Source organism: Rhinopithecus roxellana, chromosome 2, assembly GCF_007565055.1.
Source record: "Rhinopithecus roxellana isolate Shanxi Qingling chromosome 2, ASM756505v1, whole genome shotgun sequence".
In the NCBI taxonomy this organism is placed as follows: Eukaryota; Metazoa; Chordata; class Mammalia; order Primates; family Cercopithecidae; genus Rhinopithecus; species Rhinopithecus roxellana.
In genome coordinates, this window is record NC_044550.1 from 170012318 (window position 1) to 170039527 (window position 27210).

Here is a 27210-nt window from a genome sequence, read left to right on the forward strand (position 1 = left end):
CACACTCTTGAACACACTTCAGATTTTATTTGTATTTCTCCACTCATATTTTCTTTCTGCTTCAGGATCCAATCCAGGATACTGCATTACATTTAGTTATCATGTCTCATTAGTTTCCTTTGGTCTGTAATACTTTCTCAGTCTTTTCTTGTTTTTCATGACTATGACAGTTTTGAGATATACTAGTCAGGTATAAATAGCCAAGTATTTTCTAAAGCATTTTTTGTAAAGGGGCTCTTCGGCATAAACTGGAAAGCCTACTAGACAAATTCTGAAAAGGCTGTAACACCCTAGAACATTTTTCAATTGGAGTTTGTCTGTGTATTAATTTGCTAGGGCTGCCATAACAAGACTGGATGCCTTAAACAATAGAAATTCATTTCTTCATAGTTCTAGAGATTAGTCTGAAATCAAGGTATCAGCAGGTTTGACTTCTTCTGAGGCCTCTTTCCTTGGCTTGTATGTGGCTGTCTTCTCTTTTTGTCTTCGTGGTCTTCCCTTTGTGTGTGTCTGTGTCTAATCTCCTCTTATAAAGATACCAATTATATTGGATTAGGAACCCACGCTTAGGACCTTATTTTACCGTAATTACCTCTTTAAAGGCCTTATCTCTATATACAGTCATGTTCTAAGGTACTGATGGTTAGGAGTTCAACATATAAATTTTGGGGTGACACCAACATTCAGACCCTATCATACACCTTTCCATGCTTTGAAAGCATGCTTTTTTTTTTTTTTTCCATTTGTGCAAGACGTGTCCCAGCATAGTGAATTCTAAGTTGGCAGTTATTTATTTCAGCACTTTTCTTAGTTCATTGCCTTCTGGCTTCCATTGTTTCATCTGTGTTCCATATGTTTTTTATTCTCTTACACTCTCTTCTATATTTCCATCTTCATTTTTAACTGCCATGCTTTATTCTGGATAGTTTCTTCTGGCTATCTTTTGATTCAGATTTGAGGGTACAGTAGAGTATTTGTTGAGTCTAAGTAGCCTAAGTGACTGGAGGACATCCACGGGGGGATAGGAGGATAAGCTCAAGTGAAAATTCAGGGCTTACAGAAAAAGTCTAGATTCTTCAGACTGGCAAGGGAAGCCTTTTGACATATGGCTCTAGTTTTACTTTGTAGCTTTCCCTCCTATGATTTAAGACCAACCAGTTAGACTCATATCTTTGTGAAATACATCTTTATTTCTGATTCTAAACTGAAATCATTTCCTCCTTCGAAGTGCTAATTTCCCCTTGTCTCTACTGAGCTAATCCTCAAAGTTTTGGCTTACATGCCCCTTATTCAATGAAGCCACTTTTGATCATTTTAGACCAGTGGCACAGGGACTTCTGCAGGCTACTTAATGTATGTTAGCTTGTAGTGTTAGTTATCTTGTAATGTTTATGCCTTGTTTTTCAAATAAATAATAATACTTGAAGGAAAGATATGTCTTATACCTTTCAGCACCTAACCCTTTGCCTCAGTACTTAAACCCGTGTTTGGCACATATTATGTTAATAAATTTATATTGATTGATTTTTTTTCCTTTGTCACTCTCAATGTACTAGAGAGAGATCCTCTAGCTACATACACAATGCATTTTAGCTTTCAGTCACTTTTTCTTCTTTTGAGATGGAGTCTCACTCTCTTGTCCAGGCTGGAGTGTGGTGGCAAGATTTTGGTTCACTGCAACCTCCGCCTCCCAGGCTCAAGTGATCCTCCTGCCTCAGCCTCCCAAGTATATACAGGCCATCATGCCCAGCCAATTTTTGTATTTTTGATAGAGATGGGCTTTGTATTTTGGTAGAGATGTTGCCTAGGCTGGTCTTGAACTCCTGAGCTCAAGCAATCTGCCTACCTCGGCCTCCCAAACTGCTGGAATTACAGGTGTGAGCCACTGTGGCCAGCCTTGGTTACTTTTAATTTTATGGAAGGTGCAGAAATTAATGAAGACCATGCAAATGACAGCAGCTAGAGGCTGTGTTCAGAACTTGCTATAGCAGGGGGATCAGTCATTGTCATTTATATTTGGCAGAAGCTCAAAGACAATGAGGACAAGGTGAGTGGAGAAACTTCTATGATAGAAAAAAGGAAAGGGTTAGGTATGTGCCATATGGAGGCTGTTGGCACCAAGAAGCTGGAGGCAGGTTAACTAGAAATGGGGCATCCTATGCAATTGGTTTGGGGAGCACATTTGGCTTTCTTTGGTTGGTCCTGAGTTGGAAGTGGAGGTGAAATAAAGGGAAGCTGGTGGTTACAGGCCAAGTCCTAATTGTTTGGGGATGATCACTGCAGAGTATGGTTTGGCTTCCAGAGCTGGTTGCTGCAGAGGTTATGGGTCAGAGTTCTACTGTCATATCGCCTGGCTATTGCTCACCTGTATATTCAGTCCCTCAGTCTCTGTTTTGGCCACTGTCTTACTTGCAAGAGTGTGACCAGTTGAAGGAAGGTTAGTGATCCAGATCTCCAGATCTTGGGGATTGTTTAGTCACCTCCACAATCAATCTTATTGTGAGATCTTTTGGACTTTTTTGTGTTTTACCATTATGGTGATAATCTGGTAAGAGGGTACCTGTATAGAAGAATTTAAGACTCTGGATAGAATGCAAAGGTCCAGCATTATGACAATTATGATGAAAACAAAAACAGGTAATAATTCTTTTAAGATGCTTCAGAACCAGGAACCTCATTGCCCAACTCAGGCAAAGAGAACAAAATCACAGGCTATGCCAGTCAGCTTAAGAAAGCCCAGTACCTTTTTCTTTAAGGCAACATACAGCCTTTTCTATGTTGCCTTTTTCATTGATCCAAGTACAGCAAAACATTTTGGCAATAGCAAAGATTCTGCTGTGACTGGCTGACAAGGAACCTAGAGCAATGTGATTGTCCATCACTACTCATGCTAAGGAATTGTAACTGATCTGTATTCCATTTAGTTCAGGGGCAGCATCATTTATAATTCTTCAGCTGGTGATACTTTTCTTACAGTTTTTCTCTATTGGTATTCTCACCATTGGGAACAGCATGAACAATGAGTCATTAACTCCTCAGGGGAAAGTGCCTGAATAATCACAAGTGGCTTTGTTTTGGAGTTCATGTGAGTTAGGATTTCCAGTCTTGGTGACTTATAGAATTAAAGTCTCTTTGCACAGACAGTACCACTTGGAATGCCACTCCTATAGTGTATGAGGTGTCAGTTGGAGGCAAACAGGACCAGGTATCCTGGCCACCAAGGAAGTAGTATCTGGTAGGGGTGCATGGAGATACAAGAGAAAAGGAGTTGCTCATGATACAAGGTTAGAACCAAGGCCTTGTGTTAGCTGAGATGCATACTTGGATCTCAATTGGCCTCTTCCAGTATGTGGTCAATCACCATATTAAGGTTACTGAATTCAAATTTAGAAATACCTAGGGTCTGAACAATAGATAAAAATTGGTTCTTGTTCAGGGAGAGGGAGAGACACTAGCACAGTTGCAGGTTGATTTCCTGAAGACCATTTGTCTATGTAATTACAATTGGAAACATCATTTTTAAAATAATTCCCTATGGTCTTGTTTAATGAGATGAGCCTTAAAGAGTTCTGAGATTTTTATCATGGAGGTGTGGTAATGGAAGCCATATCCAACAGTCAGTAAGATTGAGAGAAGTGGCTACTGTGTGGAATACCCAAAGAATGGCATTATGATAAGTATGTTTTGAGCTTACAATTATACTAAGGAGAGGATAAAAGGAATAGTGAGGGTAGTCGCAGTGGTTCATGCTTATAATCCCAGCACTTTGGGAGGCTGAGGCAGGCAGATCACTTGAGCCCAGGAATTTGAGATCAGCCTGGCCGATGTGGTAAAACCCCATCTCCACAAAAACATGCAAAAATTAGCCAGGGGTGGTGGCACACACCTGTAGTCCCAGCTGCTCAGGGAGCTGAGGCAAGAGGATCACTTGAGCCTGGGAGGTCAAGGTGGCGGTGAACCGAGATAGTGCTACTGTGCTCCAGTCTGGGTGACAGAGCAAAACCCTTTCTCAAAAACAGTAATAATTAAAAAAAAAATTAAAAAAAGGAAAAGGGACCATAAGGGGAGGACAAAGCTAGGGTTCTGTATAAAACGAGAAGAATGATTATAAGCAAGCAGGTAAAAAACAAAACAGGAATTACAGATCTTGGTCCAATGTCTTAGGAGGAAGCTGTCCACTACTTTAGGTCATCAACTTCTTCTGAAGGTCTTGGTTTCTGAGGGTCAGCTACCAACTTTAGAAGACTGCCCTACTTCTAGAGGATCTCTAAGCATCCTCAGGTTGAAGCATATTTTTAGATTAACATTTCAATTGTATAGAATTCTAAATTGCTTCTTTAGTTGTGAAATGTGAATGCAGGGATTGACTTCCTGAAGTTTAATTGTTGTGTTTGCTATTAACACTGCTAGATAAGGCTACTTTTGATGAGGTTTAAGAACAGTTTCTTTCTGTTATCACTTCCAAATACGTAAAATTTCCTGTTGAAGATCATGAAGAGGCTGTTTAGGAAGATGTTGTGGGGATACTGGCATAATGATCTTGGTGATAGAACTGGGTATGGTACATGAGTTCCTTGAAATATCTTGTCATTTTTGTGTGCAGTAGGACAGAGTCTATTACCTAAAGTGAAATATCTCAATGCATGGGTCTTCTAGTTACCAGTTCTCAGGGGAATATATTCCCAAGGGAATAATGAACCATGTAACCATAAAGGCTAGTGAAAACGGGAGTAGCTTTGGTGAAGGGAGCTCAAAGATTTCTGAAAGTTCTGCTAATTTAAATTTAAGAATGCCATTGGTGTTTTTAACCTGTCCAGAAGATTGTGGGTGGCAAGGATAGTGTAGTTTGGAGTAAGGCGTAGTTATTTTATAATAGTTCCCATAAAGTGTTTGCTTTAGTCATTTGATATAAAAGTTGTTATGCCCCAGGTTGGAAACATAAAACCATGCAGCTTTTTTAGAGACTGTAAGGACTATAGCTTTTTGGCAGAAAAATGCTGCAGTCTACTCTGAAAATAGACATACAATAAAAACATTTTAAAAATCCATTTGAAGGTGTGCAAAAGGGTGTTGAGGCCTTGGTTCTTGGCCATGTCTCACCTTTACAGATTTTTCAGGATTATGTGTTGACAGGTGACACATGACTCCAAAATAACCTCAGCTGTCTTTTTCAAGTTTCCCAACTAATGTCCATGTAAGGGAGTAGGCAATTTGTCTGTGCCATGATGAGCAGTTTTCATGGCGAAATTTAGCTACCTTCCATTTGAAGTCATCTGATGTCACCAAACCACTGTCTTGGGAATTCCAGCGATGACACAAACAGATATTTTTCATTCTTCCTTTTCAAAGGTTTGGCCTAAACATTGATATTTTATTTTATTTTATTTTGAGATGGAGTTTCACTCTTTCGCCCAGGCTGGAGTGCAGTGGCACAATCTCAGCTCACTGCAACCTCCGCCTCCCTGGTTCAAGTGATTCTTCTGCCTCAGCTTCCTGAATAGCTGGGATTACAGGTGCCTGCCACCACACCTGGCTAATTTTTGTATTTTCAGTAGAGACAGGGTTTCACCATGTTGGCCAGGCTGGTCTCGAACTCCTGACCTCAGGTGATCCACCTGTCTTGGCCTCCCAAAGTGCTAGAATTATAGGCATGAGTCACTGCACCTACCAACATTGATGTTTTATAATTGTCTCTTTGGATACCTCCAGAAATTTATCCTCTGAGGGCTGAGATAGGATCATATACTGGTTAAGGCTGCTTGTTTGTCACAATGAGCTGCTAGAGCATTTCCTTTAAGTTTCATATTTTCTCTTTTTGCACGAGCATTTACATTATAATGACCACCACTCAAAGAAACAGGAGTGCATCGAAAAGTATATTAACTTATTGTCTTTATTTTTCTGGGAGTTTCGGTAGAGATGAGAAACTCCCTACTTTTTTTTTCTCAAAGCATCTCAAAGTCATGTACTATTCCAAAAGCATATTTGCTTTCTGTACATTTGTTTACTCTCTGATCTTCAACTAATTGGCAAGGTGTAATACATGCATTATGTTCTGGCATTTGTGCTGACTTTTACCCAGGTAGAGAACACTATATTCTAAAGAGAAATTAGTGATACCATAACCTGCTTGATAACCTCCAGTATTAGTTTTTGTTTTTGAGATGGGATCCTGCGCTGTCACTCAGGCTGGAGTGCAGTGGCATGATCATGGCTCACTGCAGCCTTGACCTTCTAGATTCAAGAGATCTTCCTGCCTCAGCCTTGTGAGTAGTTGAAACTACAAACATGTACCACCTTACATGGCTAATTTTTTCTTTTTGTAGAGACAAGATTTCACTCTGTTGCTCAGGCTGGTCTTGAACTTCTGGGCTCAAGCAATCCTCCCACCTCGGCCAGTTTCAGTTTTGAGGTATGATCCATTAACAAATAGTATTAGGTCAGGGTTCTCAGTGGGAGTCCCTGATAAATATGAATACAGAAAATTTCCTAGCTAAGGTGAGACTATTGTGAGGCTCCCTTTCTGGTTAGGGGCAGAAGAGTGGCAGGATTCAGGGTGCTGCAGTAGTGAATGGTAATGTGAGAGGGAGAGTAGCAATATCCTAAGAAGTTAATCAGCTGGCTGAAAAGTGTTGTGTGTTTTCAGTCAGTAGTAATGTCAGTACTATATGAGGGACCATGAGATCAAGTGGGGAAACTAGAACTATTTCAGCAGAAGTATGAATAAGTAATTTTTGTTTTTTTCTTAATTGCAGCTTTCAACACAGATGAGAGGAAAGCCTTTACAACCAGATCAAAGGTAAGGCTATACATAGTAAGTCATGAGTTTTGATGGTTCCCATCAAGTTGAGTTAAAACTCCAAGGGCTTATCCATATAGCTTATGCATAAATAGACCAAAGGGATTTTTGTAGTTAAAGATGCCCAGTGAAAGAAGCTGTTGAACTTTCTTCAGGCTGCAGAAAGCCTATTCCAAGTTTGGGTTCCCAGAAGAAAAAGTCTCTTCCTGAGGTCTGAGTCAATTCATAAAGGGATATCACGATCTCAGAAAATGTGTATGCAGTATCTAGTTAAACCTAGAAGTCCTATCAACTGTCATTTAGTGAGAGGTCTAAAATAAGTTTGGATAATCTTTTGCCTAATGAGAGAATGTTTTTCCCTCCTTAGACATACCTTGTCCTAAATAATGGATTATACTTTGGAAAAGTTGAAATGTATCTGTTGAAACTTTGTTCCTTCTCTGTTAAGGCTGAGAGCAAGTAAATGGAACCCTTTTACAAGTTTTCTTGTTCTCTGAATAAAATAGATCATCTACATATGATATCAGAACTAAATCACAAGAGAAATTCAGATCTTTTAAGAATTGTTTGAGGAATTGGGAAAAACAGGAGGGGGCTTCAGTAAAACCCTGGGACATGATTGTCCAGGTATACTGTTATCTTCTCCAGGTGAAAGCTAAAAGGTATTGACTGCCCTAGAAGTGGTCTAGAGGCACATCCAAAAAATAAATAAATAAATAAAAAGGCAGAGCAAAAAAAAAAAAAAAAAAAAAGGCAGAGTGAAACAAGTGGCTTCAGGTAGAATTGATGCCAAGATGGTATCTGAGTTAGGTACTACTGGGAAGCAAGGAACAAAAATTTTGTTGATTATCCTGAGGTCTTGAAAAATGGATATTCTCACTTATTTGGTTTCTTTACTGGCAAGACTAGAGTGTTACAATCGCTAGTGCAGGGTATGAAAAGACCATTAGATATAAGGCCTTCAAATATAGCTTTGAAATCTTCCTTTGCTCTGTCTTCAAGGGATATTGGGGATGACTGGGTAACAGTTTGGTACAACCTATCTTCTCTTCGGTTTCTACTCCAGTTATTTTTTTTTATGTCCATGGACTTTTAAGGCCACAGAATGTCAGGTACAGTGTCAAGACCTTCATGCGGGGGTATGCATCAAACATAATGCAGGAGGCAAAGGTATATCCACAGTAGGCACAACTTGATTATGAATAGAGGAGTCTTCTGGAACTTTAAGAAACAATTCCTCTCTTGCACATTTAATATTATGATTCCATTTGCAAAGAGGAGGCTATTAAATTTGCAGGGGTAGTTTCACAGACCAGGAAGGGATATTTTCACTCAAGGGCCCAGGGGTTACAATTAAGGGCTGGGATATAGAAAAAATCTCTAGGTTATTTGAGAGACCTACCACTTGTGTGTATGTTTGCTCTGAGGAGGAGGCTCAGCAAAGATGGTGAAGTTTAATGCAGAAAGAGTAGCACATGTACCTACCAGGAATTGATGAGATTGACCATCTGTCTTCATTCATTTATGCTACTATGACAGAATACTGGGTAATTTATATAGAACAGAAATGTATTTCTCATGGTTCTGGAGGCTGGGAAGTCCAAGATCAAGGCGCTGGTATCTGGTAGTCTGGTGGGTGCCTTCTTGCTATGGTACTCACATGGCAGAAGGTGGAAGGGCAAGTGGGGGCAAATGTGCCCTCACATGGCAGAAGAGAAAAAAGAATGAACTTACTCTGTGAGTTCTTTTTATAGTTGCATTAATTCATTCCTGAAGTAGAACCCTCATGACCTAAATATCTCCCATTAGTCCCCATCCCCCAACACATTTGCCTTGGGGATTAAGTTTCTAACATATAGATTCTGGAGAACACATTCAGACTATACCGTCATCTATACAGTTAATTCACTTGAGTGTTTAAGAGCAAAGCAGGATACTGGGAGCATTTTTCTTCTTCTGAGAGCACTCTCATCGATTGGAATTGAGGGATTTTTTTTTTTTGTCTTGGTTTTTCTTTTATAAGATAAGACAATCTTTTTTTCTGGTTTACAATATCTGTAAGTGTCCTTGTCAAAATGGCTGATGGGAAGAGGGCCACTTAGCTGTTTGATCTGTAAGACCATAGTTTATTTTGGGCCTTGTGTCGTTTTTATTCTAAAGCCCTTTCAAAATGTTCTGAGAGGTGTTTGGTTCAGGTAAAGAGCTATTTTCCATTCTAATTTCTACTTTTGAATTAGCCTTCTAGTTTTGGATTTAACTCCATTGACAAAATAAGACGAAAGGGCTGCTGTTACGCTGGCACTGTTGTTAACTCCTGAATATTGTCAGGAGGCATATTATAGTCTATCCTGAAAATCTCCTATAGTTTCATCTTGTTTCTGTTTACATTACTGAATTATATACAACAGATTTTTATAGAAAGGATATTGCTTTTAGGAGGCTTTGTCCTACTTTTCAGGGCATTGTTTTTGTTTTTTGTTTTTTTTTTCATACTCTAAGTTTATTGGGGAAAGAGCGATCCTTGTAGATCCCTTCTCATGTCGGTCCAATCAGCTTTTCTTTAAATCCAAGATTTAACACCTGAGGATCTGGCCAATATATGTATACATTGATATATTTAGGTTAGGTAACCCTGAATCATATGCATTCAAATGAATCCTAAATTCTTCTATAAATAGTTGCTGGTCTTGTTTGGAAGTAGGGAAATCCTTGATTATTGCTCTTAATTCATCTTGGGTACAAAGTTTAAATTCTGCAGTTGCCTGCATACTTGGCTTTTGAGGGGAGATGGATCTTTAGAAGCAACTGACATTTTCGAGTTTTAGGAGAGTTGCTGGGAAAATGCAGGAGGCCTGGACAAGAGGAAGAGAAGGGGGGTGTTGATGGAAGTGAAGAAAGAGAGATGTCAGAAGGCTAAGGGATAAGAGGGACATCTGGATATAGGGAGCCAACCCAAAGGGGAAGATTTATTAGGAAATGAGTCTAGTTTGTTGTTGCTTAAGTTGTCAAATTGCTTGTTTGCTTTAGCCAAAGCATCTTTTAGTGGAATAATTCTTGAATCAGAATTTCCTTTGGAGGCCTCTATGTATCACTCAAAACCTGTTGCCCATCAGACCTAAGAAATCTGAATTCCCTTTCTTTTCTAAGTTGCCCATCAAATAAAAAATTTTGTCAAGTCAAGTGTTTCCCAGAGTGGCCATTGAAGGCCCAACTCCGCATTGACGAAGTTATCCCACTTAGAGAGATAGGCACAAGCATTAGGATTGTAATGAGAGTATGTATAAGCAGCAGCAGTTTTTCCTGGTAGAGAGGATTTAGATTTGGAGCACCCCATGAATGCTGGCTATGGTGTTGAAAGTTATGCTCGTGCTTATCCTGTCTCAGCCCCCAGCCTGATTTTTGCCCCTTCTGAACACAGACCGGATAATCTGTGCCCTCTGGCGGGCAGAATATCAGAATGACCTCTTTCTTTGGATCAAAAGCAAGCCCTCAAAACAAAAAATCAAGATGAAGGGAGAACTTCCTCCAGTTTTATTGGTGACCCACAACAAAATTTGTCCAAACGGATGTAGTCTGGTGAGAACTGCAAACTCATCCGTCTGTGAAACTGGCTTAAACAACAGGGTTGTAGGGCCCATGGCCATGTTCTACCATATGATTCTCCTTCTTAAGGAAAACACCACTTTTAGATAACACAATACAAAATAGAAGTACAAAGGACAGCACCAAGGATGAAAAGGAATTGCCTGATTCCACTAAGGATGCAAATAGGAACCAGTAACAAAATCTGAGTACCACACTTCAAATGAATAGCTTAGGAACTCAAGGCAAACAGGGAGGAGTTCCAGGCCAGCACTGACTTACCAAGTTGGCATGGACTTGACAAGCCATAGGCAACAAGGCACAAGGAGCCCCTGTGGGCACCACAAGTGGCCAAAGGCTGAGGTCCACCGCCATGGACAGCACAGACCATGTCTCCGTGAAGTCTCTGGGAAAACTGGAAATTCAGAGCTTGCTAGAGAAAGGAGTCAGTCACCATCATTTGCATTTGTCAGAGTCTCAAAGACAGGCAGGGGAGTGGGAAAGCTTTATAGTGAAAGATTCAGGTACAGGGAAGAATTCAGGTGTGCCGATTGGAGGTGTTGGCAAGGAGAAGCTAGAGTCTGGCTAAGTAGAAACAGGGCATCTTATGTAATTTGTTTAAGGAGGATATTTGGCTTTCTCTGGTTGGTCTTAAGTTAGAAGCGAGTAATAAAAGAGAGAAGCTGGCAGTCATTGTCCAAGTCTTAACCATTCTTGGCTGATTGCTGCAGAGGTGGTGGTTTGGAAGGTTAGTTGCTACAGAGGTTGTGGGTGAGAGTTCTGTTATCATATATGATCTGGCCATTGTCCATTTGTATAGTCAGTCTATCAAGGGAAGATGTCATTGAGCAATTACCTCTCATTTAATCATTGTAACTGTCTCTTCCATATCCCTATTTTACAGATGAGGAAAGCAAAGCTCAGGAAGTTTAAGTAATGTATTTAAGGTTATACAACTAGTGACACTAGCAGAATTTAAACTTGTGTGTTCTGGACCTATTTTAAATGATGCTTCATCTTGTAAAGACCGTGAGGTTATTTTGATGTTGCCCTATCTATTAAAAATAGTAATTACATACTATTATTAAAAATAGTAATTACATACTATTTTAAATAGTAGTTACAAACTATTTACTTTTTAAAATAGTAATTACATACTATTATTAAAAATAGTGATTACATACTATTTTAAATAGTAGTTACAAACTATTTACTATTTTAAAATAGTAATTACATAGTATTTTTAATAGATAGGCAACATCAGAATAACCTCATGGTCTTTACAAGATGAAGCATCATTTAAAATAGGTCGAGAACACACAGATTCAAATTCTGCTAGTGTCACTAATTGTATAACCTTAAATACATTACTCAAACTTCCTGACCTTTGCTTTCCTCATCTGTAAAATGGGGATATGGATAAATACTTGTTGGATGAGTGAATGGATGAAAGTAATTTTAGAATACTTCTCTTGAAATTGCTTCCAAAGCTGGTATCTTTTGAATACCTTTAATGAATGCATATCTTGACAATGATTAATTTTTGGAAACAGACAAACATTTTTCTGAAGATAGTGAATAAGGTGAGAGAACAAGCTGGCTCAAAAACCTGATGTGTCCATTCAGTAATGAGATTAATTTTTGGATTTTTGCACATTTTGCATGTGATTGACAAAGCAGCTTTGAAGGCTTTTCCAAAGACAAAGTTGCAAAAATAGTTGCATTTTGAGAATAAGAACTCAAGTTTCCAAAAGTTTGAAAGATAATACTCATTTTAGAAAGAAAGCTAAATTCTTGTTGTTCTGTGGTTTACCTTTCTGTTTAGTTTTAAGTAGTTAAATGGTCTATGTCATTCAACAAATATTTATCAAACACCTATTACGTAATTAGTGCTGTGCTTTGAACACAGATATCAATATAGCCCTTGTCAACCAGGAGCTCACAGTCTAGTTGAGACAGAAAATTAACAACTGAAATGCAATTCAACAAATACCATAAAAAGACTGATATATATTAATAGCTGGATGCCCTGGGAACATGCAGTAGAAACAGTGATGAGCTCGTGCATGTTGAACAACTGACTTCTAGGGGAGTGAGTTGGAGGGTAAGGGCCTGATTTGCAGTGTTTACTGATTTCCATGGTGTAAATGCTTCCGCCAGTGCCAACGTGACATGATCAAAAGGGGAGTTGGAAGATGTGCAGTAGTATAACATTATATTGAATTTCCACCATATAGATAAAATGCATGTAAATAACCTGAAGAGCATAGATAATTGTAAACTGTAAAATAATTAGGAAGTGATGAATTTTGAGTATTTTTACTTTGGCTTTTAATACAATATTTGAGTGGCTGTATTTAAAAACTGGCTCACAAAATTCCAGAACACTTAACAATCAGCTCTCGCAAGTGGGTGTGAATCAGTGCACGTGGGCATACCACCAGGTGAAAGTAATGTCAGGAATTACTGTAGGCTCACATAAGATGAAGATTGTAAAGAAACTGAATGCAGGGATCTCCAGCAGTGAACCTGTAGGTTGTTGAATTGTTACAGGACTGCCAGGTTCCTATGTCAGCTGTGCAGGAACAGACCAATACTCCGACAGCAGGCTTGCAGCAGAGAAAGAATTTTAATAATCACAAGTTACAAGCCAGGAAACAGGAAGAGTTCTCAAGCTTCAATTCGTTTCATCAAGGGGTTCTAGGCTAAGGTTTTTAAGGGGATTTGTGGAGGGTGAGGGGCTGGAAAATTTGGGGTTATCGATTTGTTGGGGTAAGGAAGATGAAATCATCAGGATGTGACAATTGCATTCCTCCATGAATCAGTTTTTTATTGGGCCTTCCAGACAAGCTGGCATCCTTAGTTTTGTTGGTATGTAGGACCTAAAGAAGCAATGCAAACGAAAGTTTATCTTCTCACAATGTCTTAGATTTTATCTATAGAGCAGAAAAAGAATGAAGAGTCTTGTGATAGGCTCCACATTCTCCTGGGGGTATTAAGTATCAACCAGATACAATTAAGTCGGCCATACGGCAAACTGGCTTAATAACAGCAGCTGTAAGCCTAGTTGGATTTTTTTTTCCCCCTTAATCAATTTTACAAAATGTTCTTGGGGATAGTTTCAGAATGGTCAAACTAATTCATTAATTCAATATCAATTTCTTTTTTTAGGCCCTACTTTATTCTGGGCACTGTTTTAGGTGCCCGGGGGAGGGGGGCACCGCAGCAAAAACCGAGGCCCTGCCGTTAGGTTAGAGAGTTTACATTCATGGGTGCGTGTGCGTGTGTGTATAAACAAACTTCTGGGATGTCACGTGGTGAGTGGTAAGTGCTATGGCTAAACATTCAGTAGTGCAAAGGGGAAAAGGAGTGGGGCACTGCTATTTCCTATGGGGTTGTGTGGCAGTAATAAGTGTGGAAACGTATCAAAGTAAAGATTGAAGGTTCTGGCATCTGACAAACGGTTTGAATAAGGCGGAAGCACAGACCCTGCACAGATCTCAACCATCCAACCGGACTGGAACACAGAACTTAGAAAACCCCACGTACCTAGTTCTCACTCTGCTCGCCCGGTCTGCACAAGTGCAAAATCCTTTCCTGAAGTTCCCACTAGGAACACCAGGGTTTAACCAGACCAATCAGCTGCAGCGGGGCGGGGCTAATTTCAGTACCTCCTTTGCCTGAAGTCACCTAAAAGCGCGGACTCCCTCGCGCATGCTCAAATACGCCAACTTCCTCCTGGAGCGCCATCTGAGACGGTCTGCGCATGTGCAAGAGCGATAAGTTTTTTTTTTTTTTTTTGTTTTTTTGTTTTTTGTTTTTTTTTGTCCCAAGGCGCTGCCGTACAGTCCAGGAGGCGAGTTGCATTCTGGTTCCGTCGTGAGTCTGGTGTGTGGAGCTGGTGCTCCCGCTTATTCGCCACTGTCGCCACCGCTGTCATGAACCGCGAGAGCTTCGCGGCAGGCGAGCGGCTGGTGTCACCAGCTTACGTGCGGCAGGGCTGTGAGGCCCGCCGCTCGCATGAACACCTCATACGGCTGCTTCTGGAGAAGGTACCGAGCTGTCGGTCCCCTCCCCAGCCGCCGCGACCCCGGGGCTCTGGCTCCGCCCGCCGTTCCCGCTGGTGCCGCCCCACCGGCAGCTCTTTGCTGCTTGAGACTAGTCCCAAGTCTGCCTTAGCTTGGCTTGCCCTAGCTGACCGACTGCGGTCTGTGCCTTCTCAGCCTTGCCAAAGCCAGTGAAAGCCAAAGGGTGTTCTTAGGAGGGGGTTGTTGGGGTCGGTGTTTTGAGTCCCGCTGTTTCTAACTGCGGGATGCGGAAGTGAGGGAAAGTCCCAGTGTACTTGTTTATTCGCGGAAAGAGCGAAGTTCGCACCTCCGTCTTTCACCACGCTCAACGACCCAGAGCACGTAGGGAGTTTGTAGACCACTGTATGTTAACTCGAACCACGAGGTTTCTGCCGACCCTCACAGGTCTGCCTCCTGCCAGCGTTCCTGAATTTTAATTTCATTAAAAGTTTTGTTGTGTTTTGTTTTTTTGAGACAGAGTCTCGCTCTTTCGCCCAGGCTGGAGTGCAGTGGCGCGATCTCGGCTCACTGCAACCTCCGCCTCCCGGGTTCACGCCATTCTCCTGTCTCAGCCTCCCGAGTAGCTGGGACTACCGGCGCCCGCCACCACGCCTGGCTAATGTTTGTATTTTTAGTAGAGACGGAGTTTCACCATTTTGGCCAGGCTGGTCTCAAAAGTCCTGACTTCAAGTGATCCGCCCTTCTCGGCCTTTCAAAGTGCTGGATTACAGGCCTGAGCTACCGAGCCTGGCCAATATTTCATTGAAGTTTGACAACTGCCGCCCTTCTCCACGTCCTCCCGCCCCAATGGTAACGCCCTGGTTTGAAGCATCTTCATTGGGGATGTGGTGTATTGGTATTAAATTAGTTTAGCTTACGGAAATTTAAATATCTGAGTAAATCTCATTGTATGCATTTATCATCACTTCTCGAAATCTATAAATAGTTGTAATCAAATGTACAAATTTTTTATCTCCTTGCTGTCTCTATATAGTGCTGAATTTATGCCTGAATTTTAGAAAACAAGGAGCATGGCAAAATACACATTAAAAAGTGAAAATGTATTCCTGTAGTCTTCTAGAGAACGATAGTTTTATTAAATATAATCATGTTTTTTTTTGTTGTTGTTTGTTTGTTTTTTAAGGGCAAGTGTCCAGAGAATGGCTGGGATGAAAGTACACTTGAACTCTTTTTACATGAACTTGCAATCATGGACAGCAACAATTTCTTAGGCAATTGTGGTGTGGGAGAAAGGGAAGGGAGAGTGGCATCCTCATTAGTTGCTCGTCGTCATTACAGGTATCTTTTTGTAAGTAGTATGGGAGACATATCGTTTATTTATTTTTGGTTCAAAATAATGGCAGTAGTTTTCATTTTGTTAGATTATCAAATGTCTGTTTGTAAACCACTTTTTCCCTGCTCAAATGGATATGTAAACCAAATGCAACAGGGAGATGGAAACAATTTTATTTCAGCAGGTGCTTTTCAAAGACAATAGAGTAAAAATATGTGGGGGTTACCCCGTCAGGTTCTGGGTGACTAACACAGGCTATACATTTTCTGAGGAATGGTTACCCTAATAAACATATCTGGTTGTAAAAGTTTAAAATCCATTAAGGTTGTTTATAGTTTTCCGTATTTCTTTTCTAACATTGGCAGTGTTTTGTTTTGTTTTGTTTTTTTTAAGAATGGTTTGTAGTTAGAACTTTAAACTTTGTTTTAAATTGAATCCCATTTTATAAATACCTCTCTGTTGCAATAGATACAGAGAAAGGTGTATTAGATTATTGAGTGACTTTTTTTTTTGCATTATTGCAGAAAGCTTTTCATCAATTCTGATAATGATTTAATTGGTAGTTCCAAATATGATCACTCATTGCTCTGTCCACTAACCTTTCTGTGAAGTGTAAACTCTTTTAAATAAAACTCCTCTCTTCCATGCTTTTACATTATAATGAAAATTTCCTGGGCATAGTAGAATTTGTATTTCAGTAAAAATCACTGCAGTCAAAACTGATGATAATGCCTAACTTGGATGAAAATTTCAGTTAACAGTTTGCTGATAACATGGTTGATAATACATGTAAGAAATGTTTTGTACATGAGATTTCAGTGGTGAGGAAGTACATTAGTATTCTTCAATAATCCCCTATACAGAATTTATGATATATTTGACTGTCAATTAGAAATTACTCAGGTTACAAAAGGGTTTTTTATTTTAAAGAGTATTGAGAAGTATCTTTAAACAATGTATAATATCGTCTAATTTAAAATGAGTAGATTTGCACACTGATTTTCTAGGAGCACATAGTTCTTTTAAAATTAAGGCAATATTTGAACCATCATTGGAACTTAGCCCACTGTGTGATTAGGGGAAAAGGAAAGAAAAAAGATAATTTGGCTGGGCGCGTTGGCTCATGCCTGTAATCCCAGCACTTTGGGAGGCCAAGGCGGGCACATCACGAGGTCAGGAGATCCAGAGCATCCTAGCTAACAAGGTGAAACCCGTCTCTACTAAAAATACAAAAAAATTAGCCTGGCGTGGTGGCAGGCGCCTGTATTCCCAGCCACTCTGGAGGCTGAGGCAGGAGAACAGCGGGAACCTGGGAGGCAGAGCTTGCAGTGAGCTGAGGTCGGGCCACTGCACTCCAGCCTGGGCGACAGAGGAAGACTCCGTCTCAAAAAGAAAAAAAAAAAGATAATTTATTGTTTCATATATTTCAGTTTTCTATTGCTACAGAACAAACCACCCTAAAATTAAGTGGCTTAAAACAATTACTTATTATTACCTCTCATAGTTTTTTGGATTAACTGGGCTCAGCAGGGTGAGTATTGCTTCGGGTCTCTCATGTAGTTGCAGTCAGATACTAGCTGAGAGTTTAGTTATCTGAAGGTTTGCCTAGCATGAAAATTTCACACAGTCACTTCTGCTAGATTCTTCCTGGCCAAGCAAGTCACTAAGTTCAGCCCAGATTCAAGTGGAGAGGAAGTAGACTCCATCTCTTGGTGTGGGAGTAGGATATGGGCACAGGGAGAAAAATAATTGATGGTGGCCGTCATTGGAAACTAGCTATCACAGCATAATTGATGAAGTTGTTACAGTTTAAGTAGGAGAGTTCCACATCGTTAATAGTTTGTGACATATATCTGTAACAGCCAGATATTGCTCCTGTGTTTTTTGGGTTATTATATTTGCATATTTGTACGTTGTATTACTTAGAATGCTGAATGTATTTGTCCAGTTTTTGGCCCATTTTTTGCTTAGGTTCATTCATGGCATTGGACGATCGGGTGATATTTCTGCTGTGCAACCAAAAGCTGCAGGCTCTAGCCTTTTGAACAAAATTACCAATTCTTTGGTCCTGGACATTATAAAGCTGGCTGGTATGTACGATCTTAATCATAATGCTTTTGGCTGACTGGACACACACACACACTATTGATGATTTCCTTATTATTGCCCCTTTCCAAAAAGAGTATGAGTGACTTTTGAAAAGACTTTTTCTAAAAATAAAAAGTCCTTAGAATAAGATAGAAAATCAGAGCCATAAGCCCAGAAGTTGAATTTGGCATTGAGCTTCCCAAGAGTGAGTATAGAAACAGAAGCACTAGGGCTACGACTCTTAGTATTTTATAGACGAAATATATTATTTCCTCAAGAAGGATGCTGGGTGCTTAGCGGGATAACAGATTTCTGTTTGGCTTCTTATTTGTAGGTGTCCATACAGTAGCCAACTGCTTTGTAGTTCCTATGGCAACTGGCATGAGTCTAACTCTGTGTTTCTTAACGTTACGACACAAAAGACCAAAGGCAAAGTATATTATATGGCCACGGATAGACCAGAAGTCCTGCTTTAAATCCATGATCACTGCAGGTAAGAGAAGTGTTGTGTATAATGTTTTAAACATCACAATTAGAAAATTCAAATTTCTTATATAAAGATAAATGAAAAATAAACTAACTCTGCTCCCTATTGCTTTTTTAAAAGAAAAAATTGTGGTAAAATAAATGTGACAAAATTTAATGTTTGTATTACTTTATACAACTTTTAAGTTTATGGATACCTAAATATATATGGTTCCATAATTATTATTTGTTGCCGGGCCTTTGCTTATATACTAGTTAAGTGTGCTGTTTTAATTGAAAAATGTAAAAGCACTTTTTATCTTTATGCAAAATTTACTGTATACATTTTGTTTTCATAGGAGGGTTTTGTAGGCTATGCGATGGATCAGTGATCCTTAGGCTGCTGAAATTTATTATGTTTTTCTTTAGCATTGAGTAGATGAGTGTGATTTGTTTCAGCAAGTGAATTGTATTATTATTAATGTCCATCTCTGAAATAAAGTGAGCTTTAAAATAAAACAGAAGTATTGCCAGAGAATGAGTGGACTTACTTTTCTGTGGATTGAAATTGAACTGGATTAAAGTGATCCTTTTTGTCATCAGTGTCCATGTTATTACTTCTCTAGATATCTAACATTTGTTTTCCTTACTTTCTAGAATTCATTCTTGTCATATCCTAGTGTTAAATAGACTTATAGTCCTAAAATTGTGTAGTCATCCGTCACATTATTTTGACCTGCCTTTGACTAATACCAGTACTGAGCTGTGTATTTATTACCAGAGGAAGGTTAATCTACCAAAATAAATATTAAGAGTTCTTGTGTAGAATAGCATGCTTCCTAGAGTTTCAGGATCTTCCCTTATTTTAGTTCACCCTAACATTTTTTTTCTGGTTGGTTTGGTTAGGTTTTGAGCCTGTGGTGATAGAAAATGTTTTGGAAGGTGACGAGCTGCGTACAGACCTGAAAGCAGTAGAGGCTAAAGTCCAGGAACTTGGGCCTGATTACATTCTGTGTATTCATTCTACTACATCCTGTTTTGCTCCAAGGGTGCCTGATAGGTAAATGATTTGTGGATATTGTCCTTTAGCTGTTTATCCGTCTTTTAAATAAAATACGATATACTAATTCTCAAATATGCTTAAATAACACTTCATAATAAATAGGTGAATGGTCTGTTCTAAGAGAATAGATTGACCTTGTGAAGAAATAGCGTAATGGCTTGGGAAAACAACCATTTGAAATAGAACAAGGGAAAACAACTAGTACAGGGTGGGGAGCTCCCTTTTATCAGTTGAGTAGATGCAGACCGTCTCTGTTTTCTTGTTCTTTGTCCTGTTTCTGATCTCTTAGCATGTTTTTTCTTATTATTTAATGGAAGTTTCTTTTGTAAGCTAAATGTTGAGTTGACTTCTTTTCATTGCCATCAGTATTAATAAATTAAAAATTTAGGATTGTTTACTTTCAAATTTCTATAATTGGAAGATTAACAGATGTATACTTACGTGTGCATAGTGGTTGTCATTGTCTGCATTTTGAGAATAATACAAATATTTAAGAAAATAAAAGCAAAAAGGAAAGAAAAAGCAAAGGTTTACTCTTCTAAAGGATAGCCACACATTTTTATTCTGAAAATGTAATAGGCTCAGGTCTAGTAATATAGATTTCTGTTTTTGACTACAATTTTTTTTGGTTTCATTTTAATATTTTGAATGGAAGAAGTAATAATTCGTAGGAACTATATTGACTTTGGGCTTTTCTTGTAGCATCAAGTTATACCTTGGTTTTAATTCATGGAAGTACATTATTTGGCAGTAATGAATGCCATGTTGGCTTTTGTTATCTTATAGGCAGATTGTAAGAGACAACTTTTTAACTATGCTCTTAAAAATTTACCTTGCTACATTCATGAGCCTGTGAACTCTATTTTAAGATTACTTTGCATATGCTGCTGTGGTTTATTCATTACTTACCAGATTTCAAATTTATATTGAAATATTAAATAAACATTGTTCTTTATTGGTGGTTTTGATATATATAAAATTTTTAATGTGATAGAAATCACATTTTGCAAAACATCTGATGGATATTTGTATTAGTTGGATTATTTATCCTTGTGGATACTTTGCTTTTGTTTCATTATGACTAACGTCTTTTGAATGTTTATAGTATGCCTGGCACAGTGTTAAGTGTTTTACCCGTATTATCTCCTTTAGAAAAAATTTAATAAAGCTTTTTATCAGTCAGAAAAATTCTTGTTTGTCACTGTTGTGTAATGAATATTTCTGAATAAGAGTGAAGTTTAGGAAGAAGGTGGTGCACAGTAATGTTTGAATTTCTGACTTTATTAAATTTTAAAACTACATTTTGATTTTTTTTACATCAAGCTTCATTCCTTTATAGTACAGTATACGTTTGGGTACAGTATTCCTTTTGGGTACAGTATACATTTTGTTTTTATTAGTTAATTAGACAAAAAGTAGAGGAAATTCACAAGAGAAATGTTGCAAAAAAGAAGGGTATTATTTCTTCTAACTGATAAACACATTAAATTGGCTTCTAAGTTAGAAAACAATTCGATACATATGAAAAATATTTTTTCTGCTTCTCCTTTCATTTAATACATTTGTTTTTTAAACACACCCTAACCATTAACAGATTTAAGTAATTCAGATTATTTAAAAGTACTCTCAAGTTATTTATTTTTTTTCTTTTAAAAATAGAGCTTAATGTTATGGAGCCTTATTTTCAAAGTTTTTTATTAAGGAATATTTTCATTAGAACACACACATATGAAAGTGCCTTTTATTTTATGAAGAAAATACTTGTGTGTATCCCAGAAGGTCTATTTTGTTAAAAACATCATCTGATTCGTTTGAAGTAACAAAAAGGATTTCTGTATCAATTTGTAGGGTTTGTGAAAATGAGTGATAAAATGAGTTTTTAATTCATAAGAAGCAAATTGATAACTTGTTTTTGGTCAGAGGCAAACTGGATAAAAAAAAAGAAAACTTGTAACAGATGAACATAATGGTGTTCCTACTTACAGTTAAAAATATATTAATGACATCTACTAGAAATAGTACATGTATTATGCATAAATCGGTAATTCAGACTGTGTATTTGAAATATATCCTGTCAAAAAGGACTTTACTTGTATAAAAATGCTTTCAAATTCTTTATACTTTAGAAAGAAAACTTTTAATGGTTTTACTAAAACATCGGATTTAGTTTTAGTTTCATAGCATGAAGACATTTCTATTAAAGATGAGCTCAGTCACAAGAAGTATTTGGCTTTGTGAAAGAACATCTATTTATTATGCTGCCACTGAAATTTGTTACCTTACTTTGCATAAAGTTAGACTCAGATTAATATGAGAGGTGTAAAATGAAAAAGTAGGAGTAGATAAGGGTGGATTTAAAACCAGGAGCTATTTAAAAGATTCCTCAGTATCCAAGTTGTTGGAAAATGTTAGTTATTTTGGTAATGACACATTTTAATGTTCTGTATTTTTTAATACATTAACATCTATTTGAGTATGCATTTTTTATTTTATGAGATGTTTAATGTAAGATTTCTTAAGATTCCAGATATGCTAATTATTTTGCAGATACTAGCTTCGGTATGGTAAGCAAACAAAAGTGAAAAAAAAGAGCATACCACCTTGTGAGGGGTCATTATAAATAAATCTTCTGGCTTTCTATTTAGGGAATTTTTAATTTTAAAATGATTTACCATCTACATAAATTTTTGTATTTTTTTCATATATTGATAACATTAATTTAAAAGCCTTTTAAGGTTTATTCAAAAGAGCTTGCTCTGTATTTCCAAGCTGCTGTATTACATGTCAAAATACTGCAGTAGAAATTTCAGTGTTTGTCATTTTTTTTCCCTTGGTGTACATTAAGGGTAACTATTAAATTTTTTAAGAAGTTTCTGCACTAGCATTTATAAAGCACAGTGTGAGTATGTCTTTCTATTGAATATTTATGTTTATAGATTAGAAGAACTGGCTGTGATTTGTGCTAATTATGGCATTCCACATATAGTCAATAATGCTTATGGAGTGCAGTCTTCAAAGTGTATGCACCTCATTCAGCAGGTAAGAGAGTTTAAAATATATATGTCAAGGAAAAATTCATTTTAACATATTATAGGATTCTTACTTTTTCTTGCAATCTGATACAGTAAAAACAGTTATTTATGACCATCTGCTTCAGGTTGTGTTAGGAACTTACATCTGATAATCTCAATAAAAGTCATTATTCTTTGGTACTGTGGTGGTAATTGGACTGACAGCTTTGGTAGGCTAGAATCAACATAGAAATACTTTAGTAGTTTAGCTTTTAACTTTCTGAGACTGTTTCATTACCAGGATTCTCATTTTTCTAATATACTGGATTATATCATTTTTAAAAATATGTTATTTATTCTGTATATAAGGAATTATTGTACCTTATTATCTTAGACTAGAAGTGACTTCATTTATAAACATTCTAGTATATAGCTGTGGAATTGGCAGATTTTTGTATTTTTTTTTAAAGCATCAGCTGAATCCTGGTCATTTGTTTGAGGTTCTACTTTTGAAAGTATGTCTTTGTTTCCCATGTCACTTGTAAGAACTATGGCCTGCAAGGCTTTATGTATTCAGGCCTTTGCTGATTTGCTGATTTCATTTTCTGCTTTCCTTTTGCTTGCTGTGCTCCAACCACCCTTGCTGCCTTACTTTTTTTCCATTTTGTCACATGCTTGCACTTCCAGGCCTTTGCTCTTGCTCATCCCACTCACTGGATTGCTCTTCTAGAGAGTTGCGTAGTTTTCTTTTCGTCAGTGAGACTTCCTCAGAAACTCTATCAATGATTGTCATTATTGACAATCAATAACTGGTTACTGGACAAAGTGAACGAATAAATGAAATATTGTATTTATTTATGCGTGTATGATACAGGCTATATAGTTTGTGTGCATAATTTTGTTAATATACATACTCAGTTTTGCCAAACATGTCAAACCCTATCTAACACCTCCCCCTTCCTCACTAGCGTTTTCTACTTTTTTGTTTTTTTGAGATAGGGTGTCACTCTGTTGTCCAGGTTGGAGTGCAGTGGTGCAACCACAGTTCACTGCAGCCTAACCTCCCACGCTCAAGTCATCCTCCTACGTTAGCCTCCCAGGTAGCTGGGACCACAGGTGTGCGCTATCACACTCAGCCAACTTGTTGTATTTTTTCTAGAAATGGGATTTTGTCATGTGGCCCAGGCTGGTCTCAAACTCCTGGGCTCAAGCCAGCCTCCCACCTCTGCCCCCCAAAGTACTTGGATTACAGGTGTGAGCCACTGTGCCCAGCCCTTGCTAGCGTTTTCTATCCCTCTTTTTGCTTTTTTACCATGTTCATTGATTTTAAGATGCAGTGCTCTACATTTTGACATCTGAAATTGTGATGTCTTATAATCAGTGGTGTCTTACAACGTTAATAGGCAATGTTTTTTTTTTTTTACGTAGTGACATATAAAATAATGATGTTTCTTATTATTGATGGCTTCTTGCTATTTTTCTCCAGAACACTTATCACCATTTGATATAATGTTTGTTATTGACAGTAATTACAGTTAAGGTTCTGTTGGGATAGAACTTTGTTTTGTTCACTGCTGTGCCCTCAATACTTAAGACAGTATCTGGTACAATGGACAATTAATAACTGGTTACTGAACAAAGTCAGTGAATAAATGAATTATTGTATTTATGCATGTATGATATGGACTACATAGTTTGTGTGCATAATGATGTTAATATACGCATTCAGTTTATGTGATTTGTGTTATGTGGGCATAAGTTATTCACAGATTACCTGTGGCCTGCTCCAATATGGTAAATGCTCTGAAGCACAATAGATACTATCTAGTACATTTTTTTGTCTTCTATGTTATTTTTCGTATACTAGTATCATCTTTTACATAAATGTGGTTTATATGAAGTAGTAATCGCTGATTTGCTTAATTTCTTTACTCAACTTTATATCAGTTAGGATGTCATTGGCAGCAAGTAACAGAAACCCAACTCAAGTTGGCTTAAACCATTAAGGAAATGGATTAATTTATGTAGCAAGTCCAGAGGTGGAGTGGGTTGTAGGCATGGTGTGTCGGGATTTCTTAAAACCTTTAGAGAAAGACTGTTTACCATTTCCTTGGTATTTCTTTTCGTTATTCCTTAACTTTTTAAGGCTTCTTCACTTATTCTAGACTGGTTGTATCTAATTTGTATAGTCATAGAGGAAGGGTGTACTATTTTCTACACTGGAAATCTTGAAAAACATTTTATTTCAGTGATTGATTTTTATTCCTCCTTTCCCTTTCCCCCTTGCTCTTCTTCTCTGTAATTTTTAGCAGCTTCTCTTCTTTTAAAAGTCAAATACCATCAGCATTACTAAAAGTTTAGGAAAATGAGGAAGGAGTAGAAGATCACTCATAACGCTATTACCCTAACAAATATCCTTAACAATCTATGTATTTACTTTTTCTCTTTTTGTATGCATATTGTTTTTACATAGTTATATTCATTGTGTACATTTAATTTTTTTAGTGTTATATTTCTGTACCCTTCAGATGCCTATAAAGTTTTCATAATGATCATTTTAATGATACAACATATTTTTAAATACTAGAAAATTTGGTGATGCACTTGAAGACGTTAAAACTAAAAGAGGCTGGGTGTGGTGGCTCATCTCTGTAATTCCAGCACTTTGGAAGGCTGAAGCTTGTGGATCACTTGAAGCCAGGAGTTTGAGACCTCCCTGGGCAACAAAGCGAGACTCCATCTCTACAAAACTAAAATTTAAAAAAAAAATTATCTGGGTGGTGTGGTGGTTTGTACTTGTAGTCCCAGCTACTTGGGAGGCCGAGTCAGGAGAATGGGATGAACCCAGGAGGCGGAGCTTGCAGTGAGCCGAGATAGTGCCACTGTACCCAGCCTGGGTGACAGAGCGAGACTCCGCCTAAAACAAAAAGAGCTCCAGAATACAATAAGAAGGGTGCCCTTGGAGTTGCATATCCCTAATACTCTGCTTTGTCATTACCTCTCTGCATTTGGGAGGTGGTTGTACTAAAATTTTAACCAAAAAATAAAACTATAAGATGGGTGAATAAACTTTTAAATGCAGATATTGTTGCAGATAATGTATTACCTTCTGAAGTTGATATTTCTTTAAAAAATTTCTTTGATACATAATATTTAGATATATTTATGGAGTGCATATGATATTTTGATACATGTACAGATTGTGGGATGATTAAGTCAGAGTATTTAGGCTATCCATTACCTGGCGTTTATTACCTCCTTTTGTGTTGGGAACATTTCACATCCTCTCTTCTAGGTATTTTGAAATATACAATTGCGTTGTTATAGTCACTGTACTGTGCTATTGAGCATTAGAACTTACTAAAATGGACATTTCTTTAAAACAAAAAAAGCAAATATATAAACATTCTATTTTTCCCAAATTGGCCTTCACCAAAAGAGGTTGTGGCACTGTTGATTTAAATCAAATGAATACTTGAGTCTTGTTGAGTGCAGGTTGCTGTTTCATGACATTTTAAAAAATTAAAGTTAGCTTTAATTCACCTCAATAGTCCTTATTGTTGATATATACCATTTACTACACACTTTCCATGTGTCAGTCATCCTACTAGGCTTTTAAAGTTATTAACTGAATCCTGACAATTTAAGTGTACTTCTTATTCCCATTCTGCACATGGAGAAATAAAATAAGTGGGATTAAGTGACTTGCCCAAGGTCCTATAGCTACAAAATAGCCCATCTAGTTCAGTGCGACTCCAAAGTCCCATTTTTCTTTTAAAAAACAAAGTACTGAAGTACTAATACTGTAAGTATTAGTTGAGAAATAATATTGCAATAATCAATCAATGAAGGAAAACTATAAAATTTTTTTATTTTTATTGTTTTAACATTATGTTGTTAACTTTTTTATTTTTAAGGTGAGACCCTAGAATGGCTTAATGCTGAGCCTATAGAGTATTCTGTATGCTCATGTAGCCCCCCCAGGGAAATTAGTTTTGAATAACCTATATTTTTGTTTATATTTACTAAAATGAATTTAAGAGATTCATGTATTATGGATGTTAAGATAGATTAATGGAGAGGGATATAGTAGAGTCACAAAAGTATGTGTATAAGACTAATTATTTTGAGTCAGAATAGATTGTAAAGCTCCAAAAGTGTGGGAAGCGGCAACTTTGCCTATTAAGAATTTGAGAGAAGTAGGTATTACTACTGTTTATTCACAAACCTAATTGCCTCTTCATTTAACAAATACTTAGGCCGGTCGCGGTGGCTCAAGCCTGTAATCCCAGCACTTTGGGAGGCTGAGACGGGTGGATCACGAGGTCGGGAGATCGAGACCATCTTGGCTAACACGGTGAAACCCCGTCTCTACTAAAAAATACAAAAAAATAGCCGGGCGAGGTGGCGGGCGCCTGTAGTCCCAGCTACTCCGGAGGCTGAGGCAGGAGAATGGCGTGAACCTGGGAGGCGGAGCTTGCAGTGAGCTGAGATCTGGCCACTGCACTTCAGCCTGGGCAACAGAGCAAGATTCCGTCTCAAACAAACAAACAAACAAAAAAACATACTTTCTGGGTTCCTACTTGTGTACCAGGCACCAGGGTAGGAACTGGAGATGAAGTAGTGAATGCGACAAAATCTTGAACCCTCATGAAGCATTCTATTTTTTGTGGGAAAGCAGAGAGTAAACCTTGAGTATGACAAGTCTTGGATAAATGCTCTGGTATTTGGGGAGGATGGATGTCATTAGATGGAGTGATCTAGGAAGCGCTCTTCAAGAAGTACATGTGAATGGAGCTCTGAATGACATGAAGGAGGAGGCTTTGCAGCTCTCTAGAGAG

The 27210-nt window shown here is 37.9% G+C and overlaps 1 protein-coding gene and 1 non-coding gene across 4 annotated transcripts in view; one reads left to right on the forward strand and one right to left on the reverse strand.

The window, feature by feature from the left end:
* Positions 1-229: 229 nt before the first annotated feature.
* Positions 230-291, reverse strand: LOC115896154. The gene has a single exon (XR_004056098.1). It is a non-coding gene; the product is annotated as a U7 small nuclear RNA (small nuclear RNA).
* A 13816-nt stretch (positions 292-14107) lies between these two features.
* The window catches only part of SEPSECS (Sep (O-phosphoserine) tRNA:Sec (selenocysteine) tRNA synthase), a 40346-nt gene continuing 27243 nt past the window's right edge, over positions 14108-27210 (forward strand). The window contains exons 1-6 of one of the 3 annotated variants that reach the window (XM_010362984.2): positions 14108-14433; positions 15593-15747; positions 17714-17832; positions 18165-18323; positions 19202-19355; positions 22295-22397. In XM_010362984.2, the coding sequence (XP_010361286.1) occupies positions 14320-14433; positions 15593-15747; positions 17714-17832; positions 18165-18323; positions 19202-19355; positions 22295-22397 (804 nt within the window). In that variant the 5' untranslated portion in view covers positions 14108-14319. Of the gene's footprint in view, positions 14434-15089; positions 15259-15592; positions 15748-17713; positions 17833-18164; positions 18324-19201; positions 19356-22294; positions 22398-27210 lie in introns of those variants that run through there. The other 2 variants (XM_010362985.2, XM_030924222.1) reach the window with 2 other exon arrangements.